We start from the raw sequence: 26,046 nt of genomic DNA, 5'->3' as shown, positions 1-26,046 counted from the left end.
CCTGCTGCAAGTTAAGCAACATTTTTAACACATAGGTTCTTGAGGGCACAAACCACACCACATAGACACACTAAAGAGGATTTGGGGGCCCCCAGGTGGTGTGGAGGCCCTGGAGTTTGGGCCCAAAATCCAGGGGTAGGAGTGCCTCTGCTCAGAGGAGCCCCTTGATGACTTGCCAGTCACAGTAGAGATCCTTCAGCATTGCAAGAATCTGCATCTACAAAATTGAAGAGAGAGAAAACACCCTTTAAGCCAAAAACCCATCCACAGGGAAGGGACAAGGCCAAAACCACTATACCTGGGCAGCAGCTACAAAATCTTTAGTCAGCTTCAAATATTTGCTGGAGCAAGATATGGTCTGCTACCCAGCTCTTTTGCCTAATCAGAAGTATCTGAGGTCCTGAACCCTTAGCCTGACTGCTCTCTTTGGAGCTGTCCTAGGTCTGTGTCCCTCTTGGATGCAGATCCCTGACTTAGCAGATGACTAAGCAGCATTTTGCCCACAAGTCATTTAAATGAACAGTCCTAGAATATCCCGCAGATATCAGTGAGTGGAACAGAATCCTCCAGTAGCAATCCATTAGGTGGGGCTGTCCCTCACTAAATTCACTTTAAGAAGAAAAAGCCTTTAGACATGAGAATGCTGGTGCTGTCATCAGGAAAAATGGACAGCCCCACTGTCCCATGAAAAATATTTTAAGAGTGTTCATGCTAGGCCTTTTTCTTTTCCTGTCCTACAGAAAGTTGCACATGGGTAGCTAGCCTGCTTTCTATGGAAGAGACTTGCCAGTAGTCTCATAATTGGCCTCATGAACAAGACTACTATAATCTCCAGTACCACAGAAGGGCTCTCAGATATAGCATAAGCACAGGATCTTGAAAGAGGAGGCTTGCTATTACTGGGAGCTCCAAACGTTCACAATAGTATGCTCAATGAAATCAAAGCACCTGGCTTTTCTGGCCTCTGCAAGGCGATGAAGACTTCAGCTATTTCAGGTAATCAGGAACAAGCTACTTAGCCAGGCTGTGTCTGTATTATTCACACTTGGAAATCAGCTGAAGCACTTGACCAGTTGTTTATTAGAAGTTTATTAGAAGTATGAGGCACTCTTGACTAAGGGGCATCAACATTTCAACAATCTGGCTACTAAGTTAGTGCCAGGATCACTTCACTGGTACAAATTTGGCCTGCTATGCTAATTAGTTTTATGCATAACATTGATAAGTGCTGCTGAGATTAAAATAAGAAAATCTGCTGAGTCTACTGGAGTTTTCTTTTAATCTGCTGAGATTAAAAGAATAAAACTCCACATCTTGGAAAATATTCATGTAGGGTCCTAAATGTGGTGTCTCCTTTGAGTTGACATTCCTATGCATGGCATATTTCTCATTCAAATATGAAACCTCCTTGCGTAGCAGCTAACATTTAGAGCACAAAGTGACTACTTGGAGCTTTGAACAACTAATGCTTGGTGATGCCACTACTTGAGACGCATGAGCTAAATTTTTGTTTGTTTGGTAGTTTCTTTTTGTTTTTGAAGAGAATGGGTCAAGCATTTTCTGGGTCTCTTGACAGTTTGCTGTTCTATGCTTTTGGAGACAATCTTCTTGCTGTAAACAAGTTCATGAGGAATTCCAAATAGAAACTCTCTGGAATGGGACAGTGACACTTGCCTCTGCTGATCAGAAAATCATGTTGACTCAGGCAGACTGCTCTATTTTGACCTGAGGTAAACAAATATATAGATATAAATGTATTATGTTCATGCAGTTAAGCTACTGGAATCATTCTCAACTTCATGAGAGCTCATGGGGCTTATACTAGTCAAACAGGAGGACTTAGAATTAATTCTGTTTGAAGCTGAAATCAAGCAACAGGAACTTACATTGAGCTAGAAAGATGGAGAATATTTAGGCAGCTCTTGATCATGATTTGGGCCTGTTGAGGATCTTTAATCTAGGTTAGTTCCCTAGGTCTCTTTTCCTAGAGAAGATTATGACTGGCAGAGGATGTATACTGAAATGGGATGAGAATGATTCAATCTCATTCCGCTTTAAATATACATCCTTTGCTAGACATATTCTTTTTAATACTTCCTTTACAGTTGATTAAATCTTCCCAAAATTGGTGGTGTTTATTCTTGAATTAAAAAGTGAGTTTATTCTTGCAGTCACAGTAGAACCATTACAATGCAAAAGTCAAATATTTTGCATTGTTATTTGTTCTGCATTGTTTGTAAGTCATATAGTCCTTCAAATATGTAGTTAATGTGAAGAACATACAAGAAAGTTAGCAATGATCTGAGAAAGCTGTTCATCTAAAAATGCCATGAGCTTGCCTACATAGCCCAGGGATCCACCTGATACTTAATTATACTACAAAGAGGCCTGAAATAGGTGTCAAAATTGACAAGCAACAAAGCAATCTGGGAACTTCACAACTTGGTGCAAAAATGTGCAAAACAACCCTGTCAAAATATTCTTGCAAACTCCTCCAGACTAGCTGGCTCTAAAAAGAGCCATTAAAATTGTCATTTTAAAAAAAAAGAAAACTTTTGAACATCCCAAGTGACAGATGTCAAGCTCCATGAATACATTAATATTTATGAAGTAACAGACAAAATTACGAACCAGGATAATTTATATCCTTATTCTTGCACTGCTACCAAAAAGCCTCAGACATGAAGCAACTACTAAATTTCAACATTTTATAAAGCACAATGCTTCATACTTATTTCAGAACTGACAACAGCAAAAGATACATGCATGTTAATAAATAGCATTTACCACTGTCAGAAAAGACTATGATGGCATAAAATACTTTGCGGACAAGATATATTTATTCTATCAAGCTTTGTACATAGAAACTAGTTGTGTCCCAAATTGGGAACCGTTGATGCCCTCAAGGCATTTATTCAGGGCATCTGTCTATTGCATAGGGGATATACAGTCTTCTGGAGGATCCAAAAAGGATTATTCAAATCCTTTATCCTTTATCAAATCCTTTACCTTTTATCAAATCCTTTTCATCCTTATTCAAAAAGGATCCAAAAAGGATTATTCAGGACATCTGTCTATTGCATAGGGGATATACAGTCTTTAGTAGGATCCCAACGTTTTTCCTCATCGTAACCTGTTATTGTAAATAAATTATATTTCCCCAATTTACAATTTATTGTTAATGAAATAGCATTTCCATATATGAAACTTCTTTGCTTAGCAGCTAAAATTTAGCATCTATAGTTTGGCGCCCATGATATAAATGGTGACTGATATGTGCTTACTTTCCCTCCCATACCTGCATCTTTTTTAAAAAAAGAAGTTTTTATTTATGCAGTTTGCATCACTATGAATGGAACTGTCATGTAACTTTTTAAAAGACTCCCTGGTGTTCCAGCTTGAGGCAATGGCCAAAGGTACTTTCTATTAGCTTCAGCTGATATGCTAGCTGAATCAGTTTCTTGAGATAAATGACCTCATAACAATAGTACATATACTGGTAATCTCCAGACTTGACCACTGTAATGTGTTCTATGTGTATATTTGTATGTGGTCCAGAAACTGCAGTTGGTACAGAATGTGGCAGCCAGACTGGTCTCTGGGTCATCTCGAAGAGACCGTAAAAACACTACACTGGCTACCAATAACCTTCCAGATGAAATACAATGTGCTGGTTATAACCTATAAAGCCCTAAACAGATTAGGCCTAGGGTACTTAAGATTAGGTCTTAAGGTATTAATGTCTTCTGTACTATGAGCCCCATCGTCTTCTTTTAAAGATTCCTTTTAAAGGGAGTCCTTTAAAAAACTACATAGCATGATAATATAGTAGTAGTAGTAAGTTTATTACGGTCTTAGACCAAAGATATATTTAAGAATAGAACATTTATAGTTTACAATATATTGTAAATTTCAGCTGTCCCCTTTAACTGGGCAAAGATACACCTTTTGACATTATTCAGCCCCAGAACAGCATCTCTTCAGTGGCTGTTATTATTACAACTGTTATATATTGCTTTTCTACAAAAATGTTTAGAGAGATAGAGCTAGAGATAGCGATAGAGATAGAGATATATGGGAGACACCACCAGCAGCCACTAGAGGTGTCGTGCTGGGGTTGAATAGGGAAAGTTGCTCTTTGCCTGCTTAATATAAAGGCAATCAACACTCTGAAAGGTACTTCTTTGCCATGCATAGTAGGGGCTAACTGTCCCTGGTGTGTGTGTGTGTGTGTGTGTGTGTGTGTGTGTGGTAGTGGGTGGATCTTATTTTCTTTTATACAAACCATTTTGATAACTTTTTTTTCTGTTAAAAAGCAATAATAAATCTACCCCACAATTAAGTCAAACGGTTTGATTAAAATTTAGGTCCTAATTAAAAGATACTTTAAAAGCCCAAAAGCTCTGAAGCCAGCATAATACTAATCAGTAGTACTGCAGGAATTAAGTTTAATATATCTTCAAGAATATAAAAACAGCTATACTACCTTCTGGAATTTGTCAGTCTATAAATAAATATCTCAGATGAGGATACACTAAATATAAATGTATTTATGCTAAATATAAATTAAATATATTTCAGATATATTTATTAAAAAAATTGACCCAGTAGAGATCCCTGGGGACCCCACTTCTTACTTCCCTTCATTGTGAAAACTACCCTCTGTTTCTTGTCCTTCAACCAGTTACCAATCCACACATGAACTTGTCCACTTGTCCCATGACAGCTAAGTTTACGCAAGAGCCTTTTGTTGGGCACATTCTCAAAAGCTTTTTGGAAGTCCAAGTATACTATGTCAACATGGATCACCTTTATCCACATGTTGACACCCGCAAAGAACTCCAAAAGGTTAGTAAGGCAAGACTTGCCCTTACAGAAGGAGGGGAGGGGTGGGGAGTCAGTATCTTCCACCATGAAGACAGATGCAAACAACTCATTCAGCTTCTCTGCAATCCCCTTATCTTCCGTAATAATCCCTTTCACACACCCTCATCACCTAAGGGTCTAACTGCCTCCCCCTAAGCAGGTTCTCTGCTTCTGATATATTTAAAGACATTATTGTTATTCCCTTTGACACTAATAGCTATATGCTCCTCAAACTCTTTTTGCATCCCTTATTGTCTCCTTGCATTTCTTTTGCCAGAGTTTATGTTCCATCCCGTTCCCTTCATTTGGGCAGGACTTCCATTTTCTGAAGGAAGTCTTCATCCTTTTTATAGCTTCCCTGACTCTACTTGTTAGCCATGCTGGCATCCTCCTGAATTTGGTGGTATCTTTCCTCTTATTTTGCATACATTCCAAGTGAGTTTAGTTTATTTATTTATATATTTTATTGGGATTTTAAATAAATTCCATACTTTCTGGAGTGATTTGACTCTCCCGACTTTCCCTTTCAGGCTCCTTTTTACTAGTCCCCTCATTTTTGAGGGGTTTCCTCTTCTGAATTCCAGCATATCTGTGTTGGACTTCCTTGGCAATACTGCACTCACATATAAGCTAAATTGGACCACACTATGTTCACTGAATTCTGACATCTCGCTCCAGGTTCTGGGCACCTGGATTAAGTCCAAGTCACCTTCTCTCTGGCTGGTTCCATGACCTTCTGTTCTAAGGCACATTCATTTAGCATGTCTAGAAATTTGGCCTCTCTGTCAATATCCACAAGTGCATTTGCATCTATGTTAGTGTAACTGAAGTCACCGATTAATCACCTATTATCATTTGTAATTCAAAGCATAATCAGTGATTAAGAAAAGTTCAAAAATTAAGCTATGTTTCCACTGGTATATATTTTGGGATCCTCTTAATTGTTGTTATATCTAGTATTTTACTGTGTGTGGTATGCTGGATGACTGAAACTATGGTTCCACATGTTCAACTCCTAAGGGATCCTACAGTGTTTAGAAAATGGTAGAAGATTTACTATTCAGCATCTGCCCATGGCAACTCATGCGAAATCTTATCAAATTCAGCCATAAATTTGTGCAAGTGCATCTGAGATACATGTGACCATCGCTGTTGTAAGTATGTGTAAGTTTCACATTCTCTCCCCCAGTTTGACTCTGTTTACCTTCTGTTGTCTCCCTTGTGTTGATTTTAGATTGTGATCTCCTTGGAAGTGGTAGTCTTATTGGCTTTTTTGTAATAGCATGCACCTTGATTAATTTATACATACATTTATACAGACACATGCCTGCCAGCATTGTATATACAAACATAACGACAAAGTGCTGATAGCCAGTCTGTCATCACAGACTGTTGATATAAAACTTAATGCAGTTTGGTCCAGAATATAATAATCTGAATGGCTCTAATTGTACGCAGGATCCTTTTGAATGTCAGTCTCTCTGGCCTGAGTAATATAAATTAAGAAGCTGGAAATCATAAAGCTCCAGCACAGCAAGAAAACGGCAGTTTACAAAACTGCAGCAGTAATAATGTTCAATTAAAAATGTCGTTGTTTATCCAGTTACCTCTTTGTTTTTCTAAAGACAGTAAAATATCCCGGAAAATACAGTTGTGTAAATTTAGGGTAGCTATAAACATATTTCTCCATATGCTATTCCATCCCAGAAACATATTTTAGGTGAAGGTGCTCTGATGTGCTACTACTGGCAAAGGAATCCAACATGGATCCATCTTCTCTAGCACAGCCACTTACTCAAGAACCTCAGGTACACATTACAGTGCACAGCAATCTCTGGACTGGATACTTTTCATTTCTATTCATTTCTATTTCATTTATATTACAAAATTTCATTTCTATATTAAAATTCTTCCAAGAGAATTCATTTGAGGAGTACATTTATCTTACTGAGCAAACGAAAATTGTCCAGATAGAGTTCTCCTACCTTTCAGCAGGAAGTACACTCTTAAAAAAAGAACTACATCAATTTCAGCCCTTAGCAGAAGCATTTCAATTTTGTTTATATTCTTACTTCTCAGAAAAATAATTTACAGTTCATACACTAAATAATTATTCAGAGATATTCATTTGGATGACATATCTGTATATGTAGTTTAGCACAGATGAAAAAAAATACTTATATTGCATGCACACACACAGGATTATGCTGGTCAAACCATTCTTATTGCTATAGGATTAATGCTCTATGGATGGGGCAGTAACTGTCTGTAAGATGACACTGTAGGAAATGTACTGAGAACTAAATCCATATTTTGAGTGCATCTTAATTTTATCAAATACGAAGTTCAAAACTACTGCAGAGACAGAAAATTGTCTATATGCAATTACACTCCACAGGCATTACTCCATCTAAAAAGACAATAAAAGAAACCTATAATGAGATTTCTAAATATAAGTGCAACAAAATAATATGTATAACCGAAACAAATGACCCATATTGTATGGGTATCAAATGAAGCTGGACATCCTATTCTGTTACCTTCAATATGTCATTTTGTCAACATTTTATTTCAGGTAGGAAAACTCAAACATGCTGTGAAAATGTATAATACATCAATTTGCAGGAATTTACAGAGCTCAGCAGTATGTACAAAGTACAGGAGTAGATGCAATATATTTTCTTGATCTTTTTCAAAAATAACACTTGTGACTTTTAGGCAAAGCTGTTTTAGAAATGATTGACATAAATAGCACTAAGATAGCAGATCAAGGTTTAAGATGTCTTTTCCCCTTGCAAGTGGGGGCTAAAGTCAGTCAAAAGTAGCTGATCAAATATATGTTGTAGAACACATGAGGCTCAGTATTCCTCCTATTAATCCCTGTTAAGAAAGTGGCTACCAACAGGGGATGTTAATACCCCAAGGGGTCCTTGAAGGGCTCCTAGGGGTTACTCCGAACCCTCCTGCCTCCCCTTGCTACAGTCACACTATTTGTTCCCCATCTGCAAATTGCTGGTTTAAATTCGACATGTCCTCAGCCATGTGTCAGCTACAGAAGGGGAGGAAGGAGAGTGAAAACCCAACTCCTCTGCACCTGATTGGCTGTCTGTATGCTGAACTTCAGCATACCCCTCTGCTCAGCCTGACAGGCTTCAGAAAATTAGCACTGAGTACTCGTATTGAAATTAATAGAACAGATAAACAAGTACTCATGAGTAAATTATTCTTGATATAAGTCAGTGACAGAAGTAGCTTGCCTCAGAACAGTAACATTTAAATTTACACACACACACACACACACACACACACACACACACACACACACACACACACTCTTTCTATAGAGTACTTGAGCGGAAGGTTTGTTTCAGAAGGACTTCATTTGTTTAAAAAAGGTTGGTATCTCATGTTTTAAGAGGTTCAAAACTTACATTATACCCAGTCACTTTTTGTTCTAGTTTTATTTTTTTAAAGGTTTAGCATTACACTTTTGTAAAACACTTGCCCAGCCATTTATACCATCAGCTAAAATTCCAAAAGAAAATAGCTTGGGATAAATATGCCTTGCAAGCAAAAGTCACTATTGCTCATGAAAAAACAGCAGCAGTGGCTGACTGGGTCCTTCCTTGCTGCCGCTGCCCTGGCCACTCATTCCCCTCAGGCCACTGACAGGCTGGGGCCCATCCTTCGCTCTTCCTTCTTTCTCTATTCCCCTCCCTTTCTCTCTCCTCCACTCGTTTATCCTCTCTGTCTGTCTTCCTCCCCTTCTTTTCTCTCTCCCCCCCCGACCCTTCCTGAGTTAACTGATCTTGTTCATTTTGATTCCTCATCTAATTCACACAACAGCAGCCTCCTTCTCCTGAAGGAGCTCTTTCCTCCCTCACGACCCCTCTCTTCGCAGACCCCTGCCCACTATCCTTTTATATATAGATATATTCCTCTTCTCTACAATCAAGAAAATCTTCTGACCAGTAACAGTTAACCATCACAGTCTCCTCCAACTGACCTTAACCATCACAGGCTCCTCCTCCCTATCTGCATATGGAATCCCCACTGCCCAATCACCATGGTGCTTCTGCTCTCATAGGCTCTTCCTCCCTATCTGCACATGGAATCCCCAATGTCCAAGCAGGTGCTTCTGCTCATGAACTCCGGTGAGCTGCCTTGCACAGGATTAGCCACAGGTATGCCTTAGAGAATTAAATATATAGATAATTAAAATCAATAGGACTGGTTAGTTCCAACTTGAATTACAATAAATGGAACTTGATTATACCTAATTTTCTTTGCATACAACCTAGTTTCTACTTAAACATTGCTAGGCATCCTGGAAGGGCAAAGTACACATTCTACAAATCCATATGTTACAGACTTCATCTTCTTTGTTCACCGTGGTTTTTTACATAGCAATGCCACCTCCTGAAACACTGTGTTGCTGCACGGTGAAAATTCTCTCTAGTATTCATGAAAAAGTACTACAGAGTCATCCCTCACCAATCGCGAGGGTACTGTTCTGGCAAAACCTTGTGGTTGGCAAATTTGCAGTTGGCAAGACATTGAAATGAATGGAAAATAGGGGTTAGGAGAACCGCAATCGCAAAAACACTTATAAATAAAGGAAAAAATGCTAATGAATGGCAACAATAACCAAAAGTCTCTTAATATCACCACCAAGAGGAATGAGCAGATGAACCTCTGGTTAATTTTGGAACTGCCCCACCCCCCAACCACTCAAATGCACTTTCAATTGGCAAGGGTCACCAAGAGGAATAAGCCAGATTGAACCTCTGAACCCCCCAAACCACTAAAAATCCTTCCAAAACACTGATTTATCTCATCAACCACAGATACTTGGGGGTAGCGGTTAGTAAAACTGGTTGGTGAGAAATGACTGTACATCATTCTCCACGCCCACCCGGTTTTGCTAACTGTTATTTGGATCCAAGCCATTAAGCAATACCATCAAACTACAGGCAGAATGCAGAGAACACCACAGAAAATTCCATGCATAAAAAGAGGGCATTAGAGTATGCAATTTATGACAATGTATCAGAGAGGAGCTGGTCAACTATTCCAAGAGAAAACAACGGAAGATTGACATGCTAATTGGCATGATATGCAAATCTCTGAGCATGCCTCAAGTATTTCTTTAAATCCTGGCCTAGAAAAATTTGAAAAAAACCTTTCAAATACAAACTGCAACCTAACTTTTAAACCAAGTTGTAAAAAGTAACACTATTTTCTGGTCCATAAATTACACACACACACACACACACCCCTACTATGCTACTCCATATTTAAGAGGCATCAAAAAGCTACACTAAGGTGTATTTCACAATGTGTGCTAACTTGGGAGGAACCAAAAGGGAATTTAAAACTAAGAAGCTAGTTTGAAGTGGGAAGATAAAAAGGACAAGGAGAGGAAAAACGGTGTCAGAAAAGGGGTGAATTGGAAGATAAATTCATACAGTGACAGCCAACAATATTGAGATACTGTATGAACTATTTTACATAAGGACTAAGAGAACGTTATCACATTCACTCTCCAAAGGCACTTCTGGTACGGCATATGCTTTTTATATGATGCAAACACTTTTATCTTTCTTTCTTCTATATCTTTGACAAGGAAATGCTTTGAAGTAGTAGCGTTAAAGGGCTTTGACGAGTCACAAGATGCAGTACTGTTAAGTGACATTAGTCTATTCTCCACTTTTCATGTAATCAGGTTCACTACAGGAAGACTAAAGATAGATTGAGGCCATTTGTCTTCCCAATAACACTGTTTGATGGAAAGGCCTGAAGAGCTAATTCTAATGTCACTAGCCGAAGCTCAAGCTAAATAAACATTCAGCCCACATATTTCACAGCATAGTTTTCTGCCTATTGTGTTATAGTCACAATATTAACTAAACAATTTCACTTCCAGCATGGACTCTGATGTTTTATAATGGCTGGTTGTGGGCAGCTTTATATTACATCACACTGTAAGCTGTTCAGTATTCAAAGACCATGTGGGGGAGCTTCATCAGCAACTATCCACATGTGGAAAGTGGAAGATTCCATGTGTGATCCCTCCCCCCACCAAAAACTATTGTTTCAATTCATCTCAGGTTTGGGGTTTTCAGAAAGAACTTGGAAAAGCAATAGAGCAACCAGTAAACAATAGAGCAACTCTCCATTCTTAGCTTGGATCAAGTTATTTCAATGCAATTTAATGTAATGCTTTAGCAATAATAGTTTTCTTATTGCTAAATAATAAACTATTTTTAATTTTAGGAATAATTATTAATGGAGAAGAGTAGTTGAAAACCATACAGCTGAAGACTGTTTTCTAGCACATACATATTGGAATAGACTAAGCTTTTCATATGAAAGTTCTGACATAAGATAAAGATAATATATCATGTCCATGGATTAGAATATAAAACTTTTTGTCTGGGTAAAATGTAATAATTTTCAACTTTCTTAATTACACGAAATGAGTTTTCACAATGAATCAAAACAAGCATGTAATACTTGCCTCTCATAGATTCCCAGATCATTCAAAATGCTCACTTAAAATTCTATAAGTGATCAGTAGAATATTAGACATTTTAATTTCAGGATTATTACAACAAACTCTACACTGAATTTAATTTTCCTGTTGGCCTGAGGCAGAAACACAGTACAACAGCCAGCTGCCTGAAAAAGAACAAGTAAGTAATCAGGGATTCATTACACTGTGTTCCAGTAGACCACCATCAGCTCCTTTCCTCACTACTTCCTGAATAGTTCTGCTGTTTCCATCTTGAAGCCAAATATTGTACTATTTTGTCCTTGTTCTTACTAGTGATGTCACTGAGATGCACAGAGTGAAATTTTGGTTAAGCTCAATAACAAACAAGCTAATATCTTTCAATTTTGCTTTAAAAGTGGCTTTGGATAGGATGATTCTATGCAACCTGTTCCATCCAATGGATAGACCCTTCTGCATTTATCTGGCAGCAGCATATGTGTCTGAAAGAGGAGAAGGCACAGGAAGTTGAGCACCTGCACAATGTTTCTGTGCAACTTCTCCTTTGGCTCGGACAATCCTGGGCTGTCAGCTGACTGCAGAAGTGATCACTCACAACTAGCTGCATGGGGTTATTACTGTTGGGATATGCAACAGCCATATTGGATGGTTTGGTTGTAATCTGCTGTAGAATCAGAGGGGTAACAAAAAGTTATAATGAAGGGAAAGAAGGAGTTTCCCTTTGTTCTTTTGTTGGTTGGTGTTTCTGGCTGTTCCTGTTATTCGTCTTCCTGTTCCTGTCTCCAGGATGTGTGAACCAGCATGTTTTATACTGACCTCTACCTTGTCAAACTGAAACCAGGAGAAGTGCCTTATGTACTGAGTAAAGCTCTGTTAAATTTCCACTAACGTTTGTTCTTCAGTCTGTTAAGAAAGAACACACTGCAACAAGTACTTCACAATTCACACTTAGATAGTGCAAATATTGTCCAATACATAAATATAAAATGGGTGGGCAGAAGATAAGTGTCTGGTGAAAATACACACACACAACTCCTAAAGACATTCCTGCTTCTGGATTTTATGGCTGAATCTCATTGGTCTATCTCATTTTGGTTATATTTTATCTTGAACTGCCTAATAGTCAAGCCTTATTTCAGAACTTTTCTAATTAATGTGCATATTCTCAGAATCATTGTAGCCTAACATCCAAATGACTGTTTGACTGTTCTGACACAACTTGAAAACCTTTTGAAGGTGGACAGGGAGCTTTTCTATGTATGTATGTATGTATGTATGTATGTATGTATGTATGTATGTATGTCATTTTTCATACAAAAATACTTATGGCTGTCTATTAATACAATACAACTAGTTACTATAAAAAACACAGAATAGTATATACAAAGGACAATCTTTTGCCTTCAAATGCAGGAATAAAATGAGGGAGAAAAGTCAAACTACGGTGATTTGATTTTCCTTAGATCTGAAGCTCTGCTGTGGATGAAATTAGCCATTTTTCTAAGTTTGGAATGACAATATTTCCCCTTGAAAATGGGAGGGAAAATTACCAGGTGATATTCTGTTCATGAAAAGGAACTGCTATAAAAAGTTATAGCAATAAGCATGGCAACCAGCCCATCAGCATAAAGTTTTGCCAATGCAGCAGATGGTCCAAATAGAAAACAAGTTTCCTTACATTAAATACAGATTCTTTTAAAATGTATTTGGCTGCAAATAATTCCCTGCCTTTTTCCAATGCAAACACCAGAAAGAAATATATATATATACAGTTGTGTGAAAGTTTGCCTTTCAAAATTAAAATCAAAACTATGCTAGTGACATGGAATAGATGATTTGTCTCATCAGCAAGGACACTCTTTGTTTGAAGCAAAAAGAAACAAAACAGCACAGTGTCCAACATTGGGCAAATAAGCCACTGTGGAAACTGGCCTTCTTTTAAAAGGTACACTCAGCTGGTGAGGAACAATTCCTAAATGTCAAATAGAAAGCAGTTTTGAGAAAGAGGACTAACCACGTACAAAATCACGGACTCCTGCTTAGGCCACTGTAAAAATAAAGCAATGCAAAAAAACCCTCCCATTTTCCACTTCCACTTCAGCGACTTAAATAGGCTAAAGTAAGAACTACTTTTAAACTCTTCATATTTTTATTCTTTTTCTAAGTATTTATTTAATTTTTAAATCTATCCAGTGCCTTTGTGTAGTTGTTTAGTACAAGCCAGGTAGACAACTCAGGAAGGGAGGGCAAGAGGTTTTAGGCTGGACTTCATTCGGAAGCCTATTTGTTGTGTTTATGAATTAGCGAGAATACAGGCTATTCCATAAATAAATTTAGTATTTACCAGGTTTGGGGGTGAGTTAGAAGAGTAGACAGCAGATTTTAAGAGCTGCCAGATGGACAGCTAGGCAGGTTGCTCCATCTTAATCTTTTTCCTTCTGCTGCTGTGAAGCCTACTGAGACTATTTCAGATAGTCAAAAAGGAAATGGGGCAGCTTAAAGGTCCACCAGCATGATGCCATCACAGTGCATCAGCCTGATGTAGTATGTCCCTCAGCAGATGTGGTCGAAAAAAGCTGCAAACAGTTGATTATGTAAAGTGTCTCTGGGATCTATAAGCCCCTTAAAGAATAAAGGGCAGTGAAGGCACTGATTATAGCATCCTGCCTGCAGCTATTTGTGATGCTAATGAGGAAATGGAGGAGAGGGTGAAAAAAAATCAATTTAGTTTCATGATTCCTCCAGAAGAATTAGTGTGGCAGAAACATATTTTCCCCTATAAAGGGAATGCCAGTTTGAGTGGGGCTGTTAACAGTTGCTTCACTGAACAGAAATCTATTAGCAAATGACTGATTCACTTTTTATTATATCATTACCACCCAAACAAAGATATTGCTGCCCTTTTATCTAACCCTTTTTTCCAGGGAGCTCAAATTTATAGATATATGAATTTTTGTCTGGAGGCTGAATGGAAGGATGCATTGTCACTGGATTACACAATCTGTTCCTGTTCCACAATCTTCTCGGATGATCACGACTGGGAGTAGGACTATCTATCCTTGAGTCTGACATATCTACAGTATTTTCTGTCCTAGGATCTCAAGGGATTGGTAATAATGCTCACAAGAGCACTGAAAAGTTAGGCATCTGAAAAATACTACTTCTGAACAACAATCGGTGATGGGATCAGAACCTACGCTGGAAGCTTTCCTTGGAAAGTGCTTTGTGCTTGAAATACAGGAAATAAATTGCTTTCCCCCCTTCAGCGTCCATTATGAGCAAAGTCAGTAATGCATACAGAACCATTTTACAAACTTGTTATAAAGACTCACTTCAGCTCCTCAAAAGGAAAATGCTTATACATAATAAAATGTGTTTCATTGCAATCTGCTTTTCCCCCTTATGAGGTGCTTTGGAAAAGCAGATTTATAAAACATAGCTTTTAAAGTACACCATAATTACATAAACTGATAGTATTTTGAATAAATTTATAGTAATCAAGTTAACTACAGTAAGAGTGCTTTTATTACATATTCTAGATTGTTACATATTTAATGGCTCATTGAACAAAGAAACAATCATTGTTTCTTATTTTCTTAATACAAACAGTAACGTCAAGCAATAAAGAGGGGGGAAGTGCTGAAGTGATGAAATATCATCTGTACAAATGGTAAGTAACAAAACGCACCCCTTTAAAATCCGATGTCTCTCTAATTGTCCAAAGGCTGAAAAGGATATGCTTTTAAATAAGAAACAATAGCAAGCATTCAGAAGTGAGGCACATTCCCTAAGGTCATGAAGTTGGTTAAGACATCCAGTGCGGCCAAGTACTAAAGTGGTATCTTATGCAAGGCAAGTGGCAGGAAGAACTATCCTCATTTTACCTTCAAGTCTCTTCCCACTCTGACGACAGATTTTCAATGTGCAAAGCTGTATTGTGCTAGAGAGCTGAAGTAAGTCCAACAATACTGGAAAATGTTTTGTTAGCATCATTACCTTCCTTTGGAACTAAAGTCTCCTGATATGAATTCCCTCTACTGCATGGCAGTTTTTATCCAGGGCTGGTGGAACGAAGTAGTCCAAGAGACCATATCAAAAAACCTTGCGTGATAAAGTACAATAGGTTTGACTATCTAGAGATGTTAAATTCTTGTTATGGCATTTCCAACAGCACCAGTCTTATGAGTAGCTGCTGGACTGTTTAGGGGGGTGAAAGCCCCCCCCCCAATGAAAGCTTTCAGGTTATCTGGTCCCAACCCATTTATGGGTTTCCAAGTCAAAACTAGCACTTTGAATTGTGCCTGGAAAATTGGAAGTCAATTAAGAACTTTAAGAGCTGAAGAAATGTTCATTAGAGCATTTGAGTGTGTGCACGCGTATGTGTGTTAAAAACAAAACAGTAATGTATACTTCTTTTTTAAAATGCAGTTATAGTTGGGTAGAATGATCATGGATGAGATTTTGATTACTGAGAACTATACTGTTCTCCGTATAGAACAATAAAAAATAGATACTTAATATTAGAGAGAAATGACAAGTAAATAAGGCAAGTGGAACAATATTAACAGACCTAATGAGTTAGTAAATGGAGCTGTTATATAGTTATCTTTGCCTACTGTAATTTGGTAAGCTACAAAATCATTGTTTAAAATATTCCTAAAGGAAGTCAAATTATCTGAACAACCCTAAACATGGCCAAAAAAAAGGTGTGTGCATGTATTAACAGAAGAGCATTCAGTTATGTGAGCAGTCTCTTGTAGTCAGAAGTGATACAGTTTAGACACAATGTACTTCCTTTCATAAGAACTAGGCCCTAATCACATAAGGATGAATTAAATTTAGGTCCTTGATGAATCCCCCCAGTTTATTTTTCTCATGAAAAAACAAAACATAACTACAGTACAGAACTGCCACACTATATGTAGGGTTTTTCAGACAACGTTACATTTGGCAGACTGGAGTTGCCAAGTAGCTGAGTTATTTGTAGAAGAGAACATGGAGAAACTGCTAATGTTGTTAACTAAATTTGTCCTCTTCAGTTCTTCCACTAGTTTCAGTGCAATTTAGAGATATTTTAAACCATGATTTGGTAGCAATTTTCCTTATTCACTGGTAGATTTTTTTTCTTATTTAGTATTTTAAATATCTCTATTTTCACCAATGGGTGGTCTCTTCAAGGATGCCAGTCACAGACCCTGAAAACATCTGTTGTGTTGGGCACAGGAGGCAAATATGGCTAAGAAAGGACTAACATTTTGGCCAACAGAACTCCCAGGAACACAATCTGCAGGATGTGAAATGGAGAAATATAAAGTTCTACCAGAACTATCCATTGCTAACTGATCTGATATGGTGATCAACAATTGGTATCAACACAGAACAGGACCATCCTCAAAATCAAGACAGGAGTAACAAGTATTTCAATAAAGTCCCCCATATCGTGAGGAGATGATCCTTGAAAAGAAAGGCAAGTTGTGGGGAACCCTTCTCTAAAACTATAGATAAGGTCCTTCTGTCCCATCCCTTAGCTTTTTAGGTAGTGGGGTTCTCAGGAGTAGGACTAACAGGGGTAGAACTTCTGAGCCAAGTTTTATATTGCTGCAGCACTGGGGAGGTGCTGTGGCTGTCAAGCCTTCAGACCTTGCTGGGCCAGAAGGAACGGTATAGTCAGGTGTATTTGGTCAGGCGGTTGCTTTGTATGAATTGCTTCTTCTCACAGAGCAGATAGTGCAGTGCTACTCACCAATATGAGTGGCAGGCCAGCTCACTACTGAACTTCTTCTGGCTGCCTGGCCAATGGAAATAGCTGCTCACGTATATGCACTTGGAGAAGTACCTTCAAATGTGATGAGTTGCACTTTCAGCCAACCTAAAAAAAGACACCAGTGCTTTTTTGTGGAAGTGCTGTTGAAGCTTGCTGAGAGATGGGGAAATTTCTGCTCCCAGGGCTTTTTAAGAGACTGGCAGGTTAGAAAGACATTTTCAATTTGCCCTATCTGGCCAAGAGCAACTGGTAGTGATGCTGATGTCAGAAGCATAGAGCCAGGGCATACTAATTGGCTAGTGTTGTGTTGCAGGTTGGATGCCATCCACTTTCCTTCTTAAGGCTGGTGAGGCTGGCCGAGATCAGGTGGATCAGGGAGCTGCAAAAAATGGCCATCAGGCCCTCGGCAGCCAGGCAATCCAAGTCCAGTATGATGTCTATTTGAAGCTGGAGAAGCAACTCCAAAACAGTTCTCTGATAATAAAAAAATGTTCTTGCTGAGGTATATAAATAGTAGTAATCTAACGTTTGGTGCACCTGTTCCAACTCTCAGTTGTTGTTTGGAAGGGGTGCTGTAACCTGGCATGGTGTGGAAATGGGGCAATTACTACATTGTGATCACACCATCTTGAGGATATGAAAATGGCAGAAAGCATCAAAATATAAGATTTAATGGAGGCTATGGAATGTGAGGCCTTGAGATGAATAGAAGAAAGGAGAACAAAAAGGGGACTAAGAAGGGAGGAATGCATGAAAGAGGGTCTTATGGTGTTATCACCCTTGTTCAGACCTGTGCTGCATACACATGCACCCTCAGTTATGTGTCTGTGACTCAGGATACCAACTTTCTAAATAAACCTATGCTTTGAAGAAACCCTTTTCACTACCATAGCTAACTTGATTTATTGGGAAGCCGGCAGATGTCTGCTTGGCAGAGTAAGCCCAACATTAGTGTAACCAAACCTGAATCCGTGAATAACTTTGAAACAGTCTGGATAACAAAGCCATATAGTATCCTAGTAGGACAAAACAGTCAAATACAAAAGTTTCTTGGAAAATAGAGAAATAAAGTTTATTTTATGTGGTAAAAAACAGGTGTTTTAGTACAGGTAAACCCTGTTATTTGTGGGGGTTCCGTTCTGGGATGGGGCATGGATAGTGCTAATAAGTAATGTGGATATCAAATAATGAAGTCAATGGCTCTGCAGGTGTTAGGTTCCTAGACCTGGAAATTTGCAGTAAAAATAAAGTGTGTGTGTGGGGGGGGGGGGAGTGAAAACAAACCAAATAAAGTGCCCTGCCTTGCTCCACAAGTCCGTAGGTGTGCAGCCATGCCTCCCAAATCCCTCCCGCCAAAGTTCCAAAATGGGGAAAAATCACATTTCCCTTTTTCTATTTTTTAAAAACAAAATGAACCACAAAATGGCTTTTGAACACAAAGTGGCAGCTAGAAATGACCTCTGAGGTCATTTCCAGCCTTCTAGGATCTGCAGGTTTTAGCCTTTTCATATCCGTGGATATAGTGGCTGGGTCTCTTTTTTACACCCGTGGATACGCGAAACCACAGATAGCTGTTCCAAGAATAACGGGGTTCTCCTGTATTGGCAGCAACAGGTAAATTGCACTGTTTGGGGAGAGTAATAGAAAGGGGAGATGCAGGGGCATAGCTAGGGGAGAGGGGGCCTGTGTTCATCCCTCTCTCAGGCGGCCCCCCAGAATGAGGGAGACAATGAAGAAAATAGGGTGGAATGGAACTGGGGGCCCTCAGGAGCTGGGGCCCTGTGTTCTTTGAACCCTTTCGTTCAATTATAGCTACGCCCCTGGGGAGATGGAGGCTTTGTGCTTGACTGTGGGCTGTAAAACAGGGAGGCTTGAGAAGAAGAGGTGCGGGTGAAGAAAGAAGCTTTTTAGCTCTACTAAGTTTGCTGCCTTGAGAATGATAAAGGAAGTCACCCTCATGGAAGGAGACCCAGAATTCCATAGTACAGTAGTGTCCACTACTCCAGGAGCAAGGAAGTACTGAACCTGCCTGACTGGCATCTCAGGGAATGGATTTCAGGCAGGATAATATGAGGGTTAACACTGCAGTACTACCTGTTACCACGAGGCAAGGAGGCTATCTTGGCAGACACTCATTCTATTAATCCAAAGCACCAGCTGCTGGTAGGTTCCAGTTCCAGGCAGGGCTCAAACACAGCACAGATATGTATCATTTGTAAATACAGGGAAACCTCATTATTCACAGACACAGACTCATCATCCATGGATTCACGTATCCCTGGGTGTCTAACTGACACCCATATCTGTGCTGTGTTTGAGACTCGCCTGGAACTAATTGACACTCACTTTTATTATCCACGGATATGAAAAAGTTAAAACCCACATATCCATGGTTCCTAGACAGTCAGAACCAACCATGGAGGTAACTTCTGGCCGCCATTTTGTGGCTCATTTCTTTTTAAAAATCTATTTTTTTCTATGATTTTTTTGTTATTTGGGGGACATTTTGCAGTTCTGGGGGCATTCCTAGGCACATGAAAAACCTGTGGAGCACGGTACATCAATTTTTTTGATGGTTTATTTTGCTCTTTTAATTCTGGAACCTAACCCCCCATTTCCCATAGGAATAACATCCTTTATTTGTGGTAGGCAAGTAAACGCCCACAAGTAACAAAGTTTGACTGTACACAATTTCACTAAATGTTCAAGGAGTCAGTGTATACTTCTTTCTTTACTACATAACACTGAATTTTGCAAACTCATTTATTTATACTGAAGAAATAATTTCAAACCCCATGCTAGTGGGCATTACAAATATATAATCAGAGTTCCTATTCACCATGTTTCCTCAAAGAAAAATGTTAGGGCAACATTCTTTATACAGCAGGTTTCAGCTTTTTAATAATCTGTTCAGACAGTAATATTCCAGCCCATTTTTATTTTAAAGGCACTAAGACTAAAAATCTATTGATTTCAAGGGAAACGAGTCCCAGCATGAATCTGTCGCATTTTCTGCTATTGCAAGGTATAGAACAGAATGAAATTATTCATTAGGACTCCTATTGCTAAACATTTTGTCCTACAGATCTGTTACACTGCAAAATATACTATTTATCATACCATTTTAACACTTCACATGTAATAGTAATCCATCACAAGTCAATAGATCTCTCTGAATAAAACTAGAAAATGATCTCATTTCCAGCAGCAGACCCACAACAGGACTGGTTGTATCTATTTTAGGCTTGATATATATGTTTACTTTCTACAGAACAGAAGCACTCTCTAAAATTCATAGTTTTATGAATCTAATTTGCCAAAACTTTAGAGGCTTCCTCTATTCCTGATTTGGACAAGGTTTCATTAGGCTGAATGATTTGCTCTTCCCAGCATGATTTGCTCTTCTGAATAACCTTTCTGCCCATCTATTGTAATACCCAAATATAGTGGTCATTCCTTTATGGTGCACAGTATCTGGATTCCAGGGAAGTAACAAAAAGTATTATCTTTTGAGTAAAAGCCTGTCTGATCTTATACATACGACAAGTATGGTGCAGTGGTTAGAGTGTTGGACCAGGACTGGGGAGACATGAGTTCAAATCTCCATTCAACCATGAAACTCACTGGATGACTCTGGGCCAGTCACTTATCTCCCAGCCTAACCTAGCTCACAGGGTTGTTTTGAGGATAAATATCCTGAACGGCTTAGGTGCTCTCTAAGAGTTATCTTAGAGAGCACCTTCTGTTGCATGATCCCCACCGCATGTTAAGGTCATGGAGGTCCATCTCCAGTTACCACCAGTTCGTCTGGTGGCGACTCACAGGCGGGCCTTCTCTGTAGCTGCTCCTCGGCTATGGAATACACTCCTGGCAGGAATCTGTAATTTACTGTCTTTCAGGAGAGCCCTTAAAACCTATCTGTTTGGCCTGGCCTTCAAGGGTTTTTAAACTGCTGTAAACTGTTTTAAATTGTTTTAAATGTTTGCCCTGGTTTTCCAGGGTTTTTAGCTGTTTGAATGTTTAATTGGTTTTATTCTGTTTTTATAGTTTTGATTTTAATGGTTAACTGGTTTTAATTGTTTTTATTCTGTTGTAACCCACCCTGAGCCATGTTGGAAGGGTGGTATATAAATTGAATGAATGAATGAATGAATGTATGAATGAATAATATAACCATGTACCCTGCTCTTGGCTCCTCAGAAGAAAAGTGGAATATAAAAATAAAAATATAATAAACTTGTAATCAATTTCTGTGACTTCAGATATTACTAAGCAGGAAGAAGTCTCAACAAAGTAACTGCAATAGTAAGTATTAATCTTGTTAATGGGGCAAAAAGTCACCTTTTAAAGTGATGATTGTCTTACAATTAGCAAGGGGAGTGTAAGTATCCATTTATATCCCAGCATATGCCTCTCCCTGGGTCTATTTGCTGATGTCTCCCTTTCAATCAATCAATCAATCAATCAATTAAATATTGTGAGCCATTTTAGGACAGGCAATAATTTCCTTATTCCTTGGTATACTATCCACTTTGAGACTTGCTGAAAAGCAGTATATAGATATGCTAAATAATAAAACATATATATGAAATATTAGGTTCATTCCCGTCACCATGGAGAAAAAAGACTCTAACCCAGGCTGCATTCTTTGAGTGTTCTTTAAACACTCTATGATCTTACATTAGACACAACATAATGTCTCTGAGACATTGTGATAGAAAAACTCTCTCCTTTCAATGAGGGAAAATCCCTTCAACAGCTTGGAGGATAAGGGAGGTACTATGTTCAGATAAATGCAGCACATCAGCTATTACTTTTCCCTGCTGTAAGAGGCAGGAAGTACAAGAGCTCAACACTGCAACTGGGCTAAGATTTGTCCTTGATAAGTAAACAATCCCTGAACAGACTGCTACTTGAGTTTCACTTACCATTAATGGAGCGCTATTCATACATTATGTTTAATGCACGTACAATCTGCATATAGTGTACACAGATTGTACACTATAACACATATACAGTTATTCATAAATTATGCTCAATGGATATACAGTAGTACACTTCCTATCTGTACTCTGCATTTGAGGGGGTTTATGCCCAGGTTGACTTTAAAATGAATGCATGTACAGTAGGGCGTGCTTCGGAATGTCTGAAGCTGAATGGTGCACACCAGTTGCTTCAGAAGTGCACAAATGTGACTGCTCTTTACACAGTACAGTTCCAGTGTGTGGGGGGCTCTTTTACAGGAAACAGAGTCTCATACTGGCCCAGTGATGGCTGGGAAGGTATGTGGGGAACATGGGGAGATGTGCACAGGGAGTGGAGGAGGGGAAGCACTTTCCTTGTAGAATTTTATAGGGAATGTGCTTCAGGCAATAATGTTTTGACAACCTAATAAGCAACATTAAAAGCAATAACCATATCCCTGGATAAAGAGCAATAGGTTAAACCAGGGGTTCCCAATCTGTGGCACTCCAGATGTTGCTGAACTACAACTCCCACCCAGCCACAATATATTTTAGTAACTGGGATGATGGGAGTTGTAGTTCAGCAACTCTGGAGGACCACAGGTTGGGAAGCCCTGGGTTAAACAATGTAGAAATAGGAAACATAAATATGTGGTTCTTCCCCTCCCAACCAAATGAGCTTAAGAAAACAAAAAACCACCCATATAATAAAAATTACTTTGAATGTATCCATGTTACAGCTGTTTATGTGGTTTTCACATAACCTCTCCTTTAACAGAAATTGGGCTGATTCTGGTGAGCGAAAGGAAAGCAATAGGAAGATAGGAACAATTCGGAGTGGACAGATGACCACCAAGTCTAATTTATAGTCCTCCATAATTTTCCTCCCTACAACAAGAGAATGCCACAGAACAGATGCTTAAATTAAGGAACACCTAACAATCATATCCACATTGAATATAAAAATATATATCATCCTGAAGTTTGTCCGGTACAGAAGGAATTCATTTTCTTGTTTTCTGTCTACCTACTGATTAAACCGAAAAGTATTTATTTTTCTTCACTGTGTGGAAAACATTTGTATTTTCCTGTGAAACAATACTGTTTCATGATTATTTCATTACTTATTTATCACTGTTCTACAGGTAGCAACAGCACACGAACATTTTTTTTTAAAAATCTCCAAGCTATGCATCAACATAACTATGCATACCAAACAATATCCAGCACAGTGCGTTTAATATACTAAAATCTTTCTGTCTTACAGTTTTTCAAATAAAAGGAGGAATGACTATAAATGCCCTTCTCTTCTAAGGATTTATTTATTACCACCAAATCTATTGATATAAACATTGTGAAAATATTTACATGTATAGTAAATATATAGAGAATTTGTATCACAATTGTAAAACTGGTGCTAATTGCTAAATTCTAGTAGGATCATAAAAAGGAGTAATTTATGACCAACCACCATGTTTCCCCGAAAATAAGACAGTGTCTTATATTAATTTTAGCCCCCCAAAATGCACTAGGGCAATTAGCGGTACATCAGAAATTACTGCTAGGTCTTACCTTCGGGGTAGGTCTTACTTTCGGGGAAACAGGGTATGATAGAGTGAGTGGAATAGATACTGCTGAGGTCTAATGGTTTAAGAGTTTGTGGTCTGAAACTTTAATGCAAAAATTTCAAACTGTTTCACTAGGTGCAGGAACACTAAATCAACTTTGTTGACCAGCAATGAAGTAGTTGACAGCATGCATTCCAAGGTTAACTCTTCAGTATAGTGATAAAAATTGTATGTTGAAGATCATTTTGTTTCATCACAAATTCCACTGTACAGCAGACAATTAAACACTGATATCCAGGATTACTTACCCATGAAGTTGAGATAGCCTTCTCCTCCAAGTGAATGAGTAATGAGGCGGATCATTTTATGAAGCTGTATTCCTCTATCAATAATTGGAGTAAGAGGAGAGATAATACTCATATTGGTATACATCTCTGCATCCATCAGCCGAAACGCCAGTGTCTTATCACCAACTAGAGCCTGTGTTTATAATGTAATGAGGGGTGAAGAGAAAAATAATCTGTACATCATTTGGCCTAAGAATGCAAATTAAACACGTGTTCTAGTTCACAAAGAAAATATGCTTTCCTCTCATTAGGAATTTACGTTCCTGTGAAAAGAGCTGAATATGAGAGGATGTGAAATATGTTGCCCAGTTTAATGATTTCTGAATAATTAGTGTGAGAATATATCTTACAGAAACTTTTTAAAGTGCTTAAGCCAAGTAACTGATTATATGAACTCAAACTGAAAAGTTACTAATCATATGATCTCAATTATATTGCCTTCAAGTTATTTCTGTATTCTTTTGCCATAATCAGTGTTCTCAACTACAGTAGCATTGTAGCTATTTTCCTCAATATTTCCACCATACTTTTTTTGTAAGCCTCTCTTTCTGACAATCTTTTATAAACAGGCTTCTAAGTTTTGATTAGCAGGCTAACAATTATTTAAGTGTAAGCCTCTGAAGGCACTGGGTGAACAACATCCCATCTGAGAAATAAATAATAGAACTTTGTTTTCAGTACTCTGAGACTCCATGTTCCATGTCTGGCTCAACCTTAATGAAGTTACATGATGTAGTGTTTCATCCAACATCACTTGTAATATCATTTAAAATTGCGGTACTGATACAGATATTGGGGTTGCATTGCATTGCATGGAAACTTAAAGTACTATGCACTTATGTTGCAAGAGGTCAAAGAAACCTCACAAAATTCTGTTATAATTACATAATCACCCTCTAAGTCTATCGATGCTTAGACCAGGACCGTTATTTCCGTTGCTTGTGGGAAAGGAGTCTTTTCCAGACTAGTAATGCAAATAACACTGGCATTACAATATGTGGTGATATATGTACCCCAGTGCCTTCTTTGTTACTTTACTCCTCCTTTACTGAATTTCAACTTTACTTTCAAAATGTGTGTAGTACCTGGTCATGGCTTTCTGCATAAGCAATATATTTCTCGCCATGTCGTCTGTTTGTTAGTGTGAATACTAGATTGCCCATATTCCAGTCTTCATCTTTGAGCTCTTTAATTATCTGTAAAACAAAACAAAACAAAATTCAAAATTAGTTTTGTCTTGGTTACACTATATTATGCTTTTTTCCATGCTTCCTCCCTCAATTATGAGACTAACATTCATAGTCTGAGTCTTTTATGATTTCAAAGCTTACAAATGGTACAAGTATGCTTTTTGATGTCCCAAATGGGATTTTTGTCTCAGCTCTATAACATTTCCCAACATTTTTAAGCCCATATTTTATTTTTCTGCCAAAACAGCTGCCAACGTCTGATTAATAACTATGCATGTCAGTGCTATTTAAATTGATTTTCTCCATACCTCTGTAAAACAGTGAGGGCTACTTGCCATAATTTTAATGATTGACTAAACAGAGCAATTTCACTACTAAACCTTCCTTTTCCTTGTTATGCAATACTGCATAAGCCTCTGCTAATTGTATTGGCTCTAATTTAACCTTAAGTAAGAAGAGCTATTTCTGTAGTGTTTCACAGGGTATTTTACTGTCTGGCATGCAGTTCAGGAAATGCCTGGAGCAAGTTAAAAATTCATTACTATCAACACAGACTAATCTGCTATTAGAGCATGTCAAAAAGAAAGACTTCTTTACTTCCATGTTACTAACATCTGCAGCAAGATTTTACTATGTGGATCAAACTTTGCTTAACCTATAGTATCATATATTCAACATGGTACTTTAAAAGACTGTATTTCGAAGCACTACAGTCTGGTGGAAAAGAACATTCCTGATTAATGAAAAACAACAATACAAAAGCCACTAACAACCTCCAAACAAAATTCTGAAGACAGAATTGTATATATTAAAAAGATGAAGTAGTCTTTTAA

General features: G+C 38.2%; 1 protein-coding gene across 4 annotated transcripts in view; it reads right to left on the bottom strand.

Annotated features, from left to right (window-relative positions):
• GBE1 (1,4-alpha-glucan branching enzyme 1) overlaps nucleotides 1-26,046 on the bottom strand; it is a 244,734-nt gene that overhangs the window by 51,845 nt on the left and 166,843 nt on the right. For all 4 annotated transcript variants that reach the window (XM_053309154.1, XM_053309157.1, XM_053309156.1 and 1 more), the window contains 2 exons: nucleotides 25,109-25,219; nucleotides 23,985-24,156 (listed from right to left, as the gene is read on the bottom strand). In XM_053309154.1, coding sequence (XP_053165129.1) covers nucleotides 23,985-24,156; nucleotides 25,109-25,219 — 283 coding nt within the window. The remainder of the gene's footprint in view (nucleotides 1-23,984; nucleotides 24,157-25,108; nucleotides 25,220-26,046) is intronic.

The sequence above is a fragment of the Hemicordylus capensis genome, chromosome 3, assembly GCF_027244095.1.
Source record: "Hemicordylus capensis ecotype Gifberg chromosome 3, rHemCap1.1.pri, whole genome shotgun sequence".
NCBI lineage: Eukaryota > Metazoa > Chordata > Lepidosauria > Squamata > Cordylidae > Hemicordylus > Hemicordylus capensis.
This window is presented reverse-complemented; position numbering and strand designations above follow the sequence as displayed.